Raw genomic sequence first — 9,117 nt, forward strand, 5'->3', positions numbered from 1 at the left:
TGTATGATGTCCTGCTGGGATAATGACCTCCTGGAGCTGTTCTCCATTGCTTCAGAGTGATGGAGCTGCCTGCCCCAGCCTGCTGCTTTGGCGTGAGCTCAAAGGGTCCTGGGTCCTGCCTGTGGACATTCAGGGACAGACCTGCCTAGCAGGGGCTGCTGGATGCCGACCCACATCCCTATCCTGGAGCTGGGTACAATGCAGCCTTATTTCCCCAGCACCTGGGGCTCAGCTCAGCCTCACAAGGCTGAGAAAGCTGCCAGAGAAGCCCCATCTGCTAGCCCCCAAGAGAAACAACCCCAAACCCAGGGCTCGGGATGTGTAGGCATAGTGACCTGCTGCTTGCAGATGTCCAGGGTGCTTGGAGCAAACATGGGGTCAGCGGAGCCCCAAAGGGACTTTGCACCTTTCGTCCCATTGGTGCCCCATGCTGCTGTCTGCCTCCTTTTGGGGGCTGGAGTCCAGCACAGCCTTCATCCCCTCCTCCTCCCCTCCCCGCCTGCAGCATTAGTCCTGTGCTGTTTGCTGGCCTGAGGCACTGTGGGGCCCTGTGGGAAGGGAGGGAGCGGGTCTGCGGCTATGGGGCAGAACCAGCTGGGAGAGATGGGGCCAAGCAAAGCCATTGGGGTCTGGATGGGGGAATAGGGGGTGGTGGTGGGGTCTGTACAGTGAGGGGACCTGCTATTAATGCAGGGCCACTTGGAAGCAATGGCCATGGGCCAGGCTGATGCTGGGAGCCCCTCGCCCTGCCTGGCTGAGGCAAAGCCCTGAGCCCTGTTTCCCTTCTGGCTGTCCCAAAGCAGGTCCCTGGTCTCAGATTCCCAAAGCTGTGCTGGGGCGGGGGTGCATGCCACAGTCTGGGCTGCATGGCTGGGTTTGGTGCATGTTTTGCATTCAGCTGTCGGGTGCCAGCAGGATCAAACCTGGCCCGGAGCTCTGGGGAGGATGCAATGCCCTGGCTTGGCCACAGGCTGTTTCTTGGGCTCCATCCTGCTCTCCCCTCTCTGCACATCCCCACGGGGAGGGGAGGGTCCCCAGGGAGCGGGTATTTGGCCTCAAGGCTAAAGGGCAGAGACCAGGCCCACCATCTCTGGGCTACTGGGTGTCTCCGGTGCACACCGGAATGCTCCAATGGGGCAGTGCAGAAGTGCAGGGTTGCCCCTTTGCCATTTCCATCCTTTCCAAGAAGGGAAACTCCAGTGCCGGGTTTGTCCTGGGATGAAGCCGAAAGGCCAAGCAGAGCCTGGGCTGGGCTTTGCCTTCCTGCTCCTCTGGCCTCACACTGCATGTGCTGCCTCCAGCCCTGCTTGCCCCACGCCGGGTGCCCTTACCCTGCTGCCTGCCGTGTCCGGGGGCTGCTGCTCTGTTAACTCTTCTTCTGCTTGGTGACTCCTTCTTTCTTCCAGGCAACCCGCCGGGCCAAACTAAAAAAGCGCTGAAGCAGCGATTCCTCAAACTGTTGCCCTGCTGCCGGCCCAAATCCATCCCCTCGCTCAGCGAAAGCAAGTGCTTCTTCTTGCCTTTGTGTGTGTGTGTCCCCGGCGGTGCTGCTGCCTGCCCTCCGGCCTGGCCCTGCCCGTGGGAAGGGGATGCCTGCCTGGGTTTGGGGCTGTCAGGATCAGTCCTGCCCTGGAGGGGTCCGATCCAATGGGCTCTGAACCCACCTCTGTCCTCACCTGCTTCCAGGCTGGTTTTCGCCCTCTCCAGCTCCCCAGAGTGGCTCCCACAGGATGCACAGCGGCAGGACCCGCTTTGGAGCTGGCTCGGGGCAGCAGGACCCTCCCGGTGCTGGTTTAAGGGCTGGGGGGGTTGTTGCTCAAAGCTCAGTGTCGGTTTGGAGATGGAGGTGTGATGGGGGGGGGCAAAAGGGGCTGAGCAGGGAGTGAGCTCAGAGCTGCCCAGAGCCCCTTACCCTCCCTGCACTGGGTGAGCTTGGCCCCTTGGTGAGCCCAAGCCCCTGGCTGGGGTCTGCCCCTGCCCCGTGGCGTGAGCTGATGTCCCCTGGGAGAAGAGGTGAGTATGGAGGGGCAGGGGCTGATCTGCCCCACAGAGGGTTGCAGTAGGGTCTGGGGGTGCTGGCCGCTGCAGGCAGGGGTTGTGCAGGTTGCCAGATGGTGGGGAGAAGCCATCGATGAAGGAGGGGTATAGCAGGCAGGACAGGGTCTAGACAAGGCCAGGGGGGGCATCTGGGGCTGGGGGTTCTTGAGGGGCATCTCCGGCAGGAGCCCCGGTGCAGCACAGACCTGCAGGACATCCAGGGTCTCAGCTCCACAGGGCAGGCACCTGTGCAGGGGGGAGAAGAAGGGAAGGCAGGGTGGGTCTTGGCACTGGGGGAGTTTCACACCCCTTTTCTGCCCAGTCTGGGCTGTACTGGAGGTGGAGGGGGGCTGTTGCCCAGTGTCAGACACTGGTCTGCCCCCAGGGTGTCTCTGAGTGTCCCCTGCTGACATAGACCTGACTCTGGCTGAGCAGGGCACCCCAAAAATGTGTCACCCTGGGCAGGTGTGAGAGGAAGGAGTGTGCTGCGCAAGGTGCCTCTCCTGCCCCCTGGCATGGCAGGGCAGGGCAGGACAGTGCTGGCCTCAGCTGCCCTCTCTTCCCCTGGGTTCCTTGCAGACAGCGTTGAGGATGAGTTTGAGCTCTCCACCGTCTGCCACCGCCCCGAGGGGCTGGAGCAGCTCCAAGAGCAGACCAAGTTCACCCGCAAAGAGCTGCAGGTCCTGTACCGAGGCTTCAAGAACGTGAGTACCCCTTGACCAGCTTTGCTAGCCCCCTCTCCACTTCCATGTCAGCCTCAGAGGGTGCTTTGCACCCAGCAGTGCCTGGACTTTGCAAAGGCTTTTGGGACCTTAGCGTTGAAGTTTGTATCAGGCTACAGCCTGATTCCACCTCCAGGGAGCTCAATGGGGAGCCCTGATCCTGTGCTCTGTCTCTTGGGTGCAGAGAGCCCCCTCCCTGAGTGCCTGGGATGCAGAGCCCCTCTACCAAGGGGTGCAGCCCACAAAATCAGGGAGATGCTCCAAGCAGCCTTACCAGCCTCCCCACCAGGCAGTACAGAGCCAAGGGGCAAGGCAAGGGAGCCACAGGGATTTAGGGGGTGGTCAGCCCCTCTCTGCAATGTGGAGGTGACGCTGCGGTTTGCCCTGGCAGGAGTGCCCGAGTGGCATTGTCAATGAAGAAAACTTCAAGCAGATCTACTCTCAGTTCTTCCCACAGGGAGGTGAGTGCCCATCCCCATCCCCATGCCCTGCACGTGTGCCTCTGTGGGGTGGGGGGGGTCACACAGCATGCCCTCACACTGTGCGCCTCCCCCCAGACTCCAGCACCTACGCCACCTTCCTCTTCAATGCCTTTGACACCGACCACGATGGCTCCGTCAGCTTCGAGGTGAGCTGTGGCTGAGGGGGGGATGGCAGTGGGGCAGGGAGGGCACATCCTTTTAGGTACTGCATGCTGGGCTGAGCAGCATTGCTGTTGCAGATGGATGGAGAGCTTCGCAGGGGCTGGTGGAGTTTATTAAATTCCCGGAGGTAGCGGAAAAACAGTGAAAAATAACAATAAAGGGGGCTTTCTGTGTTTTCTGGCTGGTGTCCTGTAGGTAACCCCGGCTGGCAAGCACAGCCATGGCATGGTCCTGATGCATGTTGTCCTCTTGGGTGCTGTGACCCAAGGGATCAGTGTGGGATATATTTGGGGACGAGCAATTATTTCCTCCAGACTCTTTTTTATACTCAGCATTCCCCTTGTCAGCCCAGTCCCAGGGCACATCTGCTTTGGGGCTGAGTTCCCCCACTGTGGGAGGGACAAGCAGGGCTGTGCCCTCTGTGTCCTGAGACCCTTTGTGGCTGTAACTCCCATCTGTCTGCCTTGTCCATCCCTGCAGGACTTTGTGTCTGGGCTGTCCATCATCCTGCGGGGCACCATTGACGATCGCCTGAACTGGGCCTTCAACCTCTATGACCTGAACAAAGATGGCTGCATCACCAAAGAGGTGGGATGGGGGGGTCCAGCCTGGTCCCCGGGTAGGGATCTGCACCCAGCAGGGACAAGGGCAGAACTCAGCGGCATTGCCTGAGCTCTGGAGGAGAACTGCAGGGAGGTCAATATTTACTGAGCTCAGCTTTGCAAACAGGTCCCTCCTGGCCCCCTGGCACTGGTGTGTCTCTGGGGTGGAGGGTGGATGAGGGTTGTGCTGCTTTGCGCCTCCATCACACATGCAGGCACACACACGGCCCTAGACTGTGTACGGAGCTGGCAGGAACACACCTGAGCACACCACAGGTCCTTCAGGAGCATCACAAAAAGGGTGTGAGTTGGGGACCAGGCGGAGGCAGAGCCCTCTGTTGCCCACGCAACCCTGCTCCCCTTCCCTCCAGGAAATGCTGGACATCATGAAGTCCATCTATGACATGATGGGCAAATACACCTACCCAGCCATGCGGGAGGAAGCGCCCCGGGAGCACGTGGAGAACTTCTTCCAGGTGAGCCAAGCATATCCTGGGGAAGCAGAGCTCCAGCACAGAGCCAGTGGCTGCACAAAAGCTGGCAGGGGGCAGGAGAAAACACCCCACACTGGGGATGAAGTAGGGCTGTGCTGGAGCCAGGGAGAGAAAAGGCCATCCTGGTCCTGCCGTGTACTTGGGGGTGGCTTGGGCAGGGGTGTGCTGTGTCCAGTCCCTGCAGGACCTGGGCAGGGGTTGCTGGGCTCTCCCTGGGGCTTGGGCTGTCCCTGCCATGCCCCCTGTGCTGTGCTTGTCTGCAGAAAATGGACCGAAACAAGGACGGCGTGGTGACAATCGAGGAGTTCCTGGAGTCCTGCCAGAAGGTAAAGTCACCAGCAGCTCTGCTCTGGGGCTGGGCCACCTCCCTGTGGCCTCTGTTCCCCCATCACCCTCCTGGCAGAGAGGGGGTGAAGGCAGGGCTCCCAGGGGCAAGGCTGGAGCTCTGCCTTGGGAACTGTATCTGTGCTGGCATCCCTCTGCAGATGAGGAGAGATGTGCATCCCAGTGGGGCTTAGAAACTGCCTGTAATCCCTGGGGCTTTTGTCCCATAGGTCAGAGCTGCCATGAGGGTAAAGTCAGGTTTGGGGGGAGCTGCCCAGATTGCTGTTCTGTGCCGAACCCACCCGCTTCCCACCTTCTCCCTGCAGGACGAGAACATCATGCGGTCCATGCAGCTCTTTGACAACGTGATTTAGCTCCCGGACCTGCCTCCAGCCGAGCTCTCTTGCCACCAGGCCCAGAACCTGCTTCTCTCGACTTTTCCTTCGAGCCTCCCCTCTGCCGGCTGCACAGACACCCCCACGGGAAGGGACCTCCCTTCCCAGAGACATGGTCGGTGCCGGGATCTTCCCTTCCACCTGGGCTGGCTCTGCTTTCCTCGGGGGATCCCAAGCAGGTGCTCCTGGACATCAGAGCATGGGCACAGCTGGCACGGGGAGAGCATTTGGCCTGGATGGACCTCCCTGCACCCGTTCCTGGCAGGGAAGCCGCAGCTTTGGGCTGCGATAGAGGTTTCCCCCGTGCACAGCACCCCGTGCAGCCACGGCTCTCTCACCCCTAACCCTCCTCAGCCCTGGGAGCCCCCAGCACCGGCTGCAGCCCAAACCCCCCAGCGACGCTGTCTAGAAACCAATAAAGTCTTGCAATGGGCGCCAGTGCCTCGGCTTCCTCCTCTGCCCCGGCCATGCCCTGCTGCAGAGAGTGTGTCTGGCATGTTGGCTGTGAGCCGCCGGCCACCCTCCTTGCCCAGTCCCTGGGCTGGTGGGTGGGCAGAGGGGCCATGCCTGAAGAAGGCAGCCGCACGGGCACTGGGGGTTCATCACTGCATGAGCTGTGGGGAGCAGTCCCTGATCCCAGGGGGCCCGGTTAGACCAAGGAGGCTCATCCTGGCATGGGGAGAGGGGAGACTAAAGGGACCCCAAGGTGCCTTCTTGTGGCACTGATCCCCCAGGATGGAGGATGCTGTGCTGGGAGAGCTGCAACCTCAGCCCCTGTCCCTCGAGTTTGGGATGCTGGCACACAGGGGTCCTCAGGGACCCACTTTGAGGCTCCAATGGAGAGACACCCTTCAAATCCCTCCCCGAGGACGCGGCAGCCAGGGTACAGAGACACATGGAGGAAGGAAGTGTGCTGGGCTCCGGCAGCCACCCTTGGGCCTCACAGCCACACTCCTGGCATCGTTTGCTGCTGACCTTCCCCTGCTCCCATGACCTGGCCTGTCCCAGCCCACCTGCTGTCCCTATAATGGGGCAGAGAGGTGTCCCCTGTGCTGGGGGATACGGCTCAGCTGGCAGCTCCTTGGGGAGAAAGTTGAGGCTGGCCAGGAGTTGTTGCTGTGCTGACAGTGGGCTGGAGGTCACCTTGGGGCAGGGCAAGCTCAGCCCTTTCTCCTGGCATGGCCATGTGAGAGCCTGCCTGGGGATCCCAGGGATGGAGCCAGCTACCACAGCTCCTCAGAGCTGGGTGTGTGCAGGCAGGCCTGTCCTGCTCACATACCCCTCCGAGACGTAGCTGGGACTGTGATGCCCATGGGCTAATGACCCCATGCCAACCCCAGAAGCCCCTCTGTGCAATCCCACAGGCATTGGGAACGTACCCAGCCCCAGCAGCTGCTCCAGCCTCCGCATCCTTAGCAGTCAAGGGCAATCGGGGCTGGCCAGAGCTGCGGTGTCTGGGATCAGTGGGGAAGGGGTGAGCAAGGCCAGTGCCCATGCTGGGCCAGGCCCCAGACCCAGACTGAGCCCCTGGTGTTGAAGCCGTGAGAAATCCCCCCTGAGGGCCCTGAGCCAAAGCTACGGGACTGCTCCCCAGTGGGACCATCCCTGGCCCAGCCCTTGCAGACATGATGTGTTTTTTAGGCTCATTCAACACATTGTTCATCTCACAGTCCTGTTCCTGGGTTTGCCGTGGGGCTGAGCTCCCACTTGCAGTCTCCCAAGAGTGGGAGGGCAGGTATCCTGACCCCTACCCCTCCTGTCTTCTTCTCCCTGTCCTCCCTCCTCCCAGGCTCTTGGGCGTACCCACTGTCCCCCACAACACAGAACAGATGCCGCCGCCACCCTCACGCTGCAGGTCGCATGGCGTGACCCCCTGCCCCGGGGCATAGTGACCCACAATCTGCTTGGCATCTCCAGTCTGTATATTTTGTATTATAACAATAATATGGGTTAAAAAAAACAAAAAACAAACAAAAAAACACAATAAAATCTAACCACAATCGCTATGCACACCACCGTTATGTCTTTGCATCTGTCAGCTCTCGGCGGGGTGGGGGGGGGGTGTGGCAGGAGAAATAGGGGCTGAGGGTCCCTGCAGAGGGTTGGCAGCCCTTTTGGGGTGCTACAGCTGCAGGGTGCTCTGCATGGGTGCATGTGGGACAGAGTGCACGCTGAGATGGCCAGGGTCCCCAACAGCCTGCCCATGCCATCAATGGCCCCATAAATAGTCTCTCCTGCTAACTGGCTGTAGGTGTTAGGCTAACAGGGTCTTACACCAAACGTGTCAGGTCTCATGAGTGGGGCTGTCAGGTGTGTTTTCAGCTTGTCATGAGATGCTGCTGAGTGAACCTGAGCTTGGAACTAGGTGACCCTTGTTAGAATGTGGCATTTAAGGCTGAGCTAACAGGAAAATAGTCAGCTACCACCTTGAAGAGGTAACTATGGACTGGAAAGGGGTTTTTCTTAGGGACATGAATTGATGGGCAATCACTGGTCCTCGGAAAAGGGCAGCCTTGAGAACTGGGAAAAATGGCTTGAAGCAAAACAAAGAGGAAAAAAGAAGAACATAAGTAAGAAACCAGCAGAACAACAGGATAATGGACCTGATGTGGGACAGTGACACCCTCCAGCATTATGCAGTCTGTGGTCCAGAAACTGAAATCTCAATGCTAATAGCAGCGTGGAGACCCAAACATCTTAAAAGGATGGGCTCTGGCTACCAGGAGAATTACTACTGTGGGACTGGGAAAGCTGCGAGTCTGCTCTTTCCAAAGCCTCTGGCTCCCCAGGGACTTTTCTGACCTGCTAGCAGTATGAATGGGCCTGAGTGCATTTTCCCCTCTAACCCACCCTTCCCAGTATATCCTATCTCATGTGAGCTCTGCTTGGCTGGTTGCTGTTTTGGGTGATGCCATCCGTGGGCTTGATGTGCCCTCTCATGACACAGGGATGCTGTGAGCTGCCAACAGGATGCTTTGAAACCCTTTCCCCAAGATGAAGGGCAGGAAAGGGACTGGAGTGACAAGGGCAAAAAGGGTGCTGTGGGGCTCACTCAGCCTTCAAATGCTGCGATAGCCTTTTCACACCAAATGGGAAGAGGTTTGTGCAGGAATAGCTGCTGGTAGCTATGGTGAGGGGGAGCAGCTGGTCCCCTGGGAGCCAAAAAAAAATCTCTGCTTAGCTCCCCTCTTGAGGAAGGGGCTGAGAACAAGGAGGACTGGATCAGTCCCTTCATGTGTGTCATCAGCTTGTTATGAGAAGTTGATGTGTGAGGCAGGGCTTGGGAACAGGTGTCCCTTGTTAGGATGTGGCATTTAAGGGTGGGTATCAGCAAAGTTGTTGGGTCCAGGTTGAGAAAGGAGGCAAGAGCTTCTGGGCCCTTAAAGCAGGGCAGCCTTGTGTTGTTTCAAGCCATCTTTTTGCCAGCTTTCAGAGGAAAAAAGAATAGTAGTTATGTAGGAAAACAGCTGAGCAACTGGATGAGGCAGCTGATGCAGCCTGGGGCAGTGATTCACTCCAGCATCCTGAATACTGCCTAGAAACACAAGGATCTTGTAAAAGGAAGAGATCCCAACAATGGGTACTGTTACTGCAGGATTATTTCAGCACAATCAAAGCTGTGAGCATGATGCCTGCTCCAGGGTCCCTTCTGACCTAGCAGCCAACTACCCAGCTCTGTATACGGTGGTATGAGAATACTGTGTGTTTTTCCACCCAAATTTGGTGCATTTCTCCTCTCTAACCCTTCTGTAAAGTCTTGTTGCATATTAATACGATTTAGTTAGTTACTATTTAGGGTAGCAGTACAATTGCTATTTTTGTTCTTTGAAAGCTTTAGATTGGAGGGGATGGTAACTAGAGATGCTCCTTGGCCAGGGTCTTTGCTGCAGCTTCCTGAG

General features: G+C 58.5%; 1 protein-coding gene across 11 annotated transcripts in view; it reads left to right on the top strand.

Moving 5' to 3' along the window:
* KCNIP2 (potassium voltage-gated channel interacting protein 2) overlaps positions 1-7,230 on the top strand; it is a 47,030-nt gene extending 39,800 nt beyond the window's left edge. For 4 of the 11 annotated variants that reach the window (XM_074875128.1, XM_074875129.1, XM_074875127.1 and 1 more), the window contains 7 exons: positions 1,407-1,506; positions 2,621-2,741; positions 3,151-3,387; positions 3,884-3,991; positions 4,377-4,481; positions 4,763-4,825; positions 5,150-7,230. In XM_074875128.1, the coding sequence (XP_074731229.1) occupies positions 1,407-1,506; positions 2,621-2,741; positions 3,151-3,387; positions 3,884-3,991; positions 4,377-4,481; positions 4,763-4,825; positions 5,150-5,197 (782 nt within the window). In that variant the 3' untranslated portion in view covers positions 5,198-7,230. The other 7 variants (XM_074875133.1, XM_074875134.1, XM_074875132.1 and 4 more) reach the window with 4 other exon arrangements.
* The last annotated feature ends 1,887 nt before the right edge of the window (positions 7,231-9,117 follow it).

The sequence above is a fragment of the Strix uralensis genome, chromosome 7 (assembly GCF_047716275.1).
Source record: "Strix uralensis isolate ZFMK-TIS-50842 chromosome 7, bStrUra1, whole genome shotgun sequence".
Lineage (NCBI taxonomy): Eukaryota > Metazoa > Chordata > Aves > Strigiformes > Strigidae > Strix > Strix uralensis.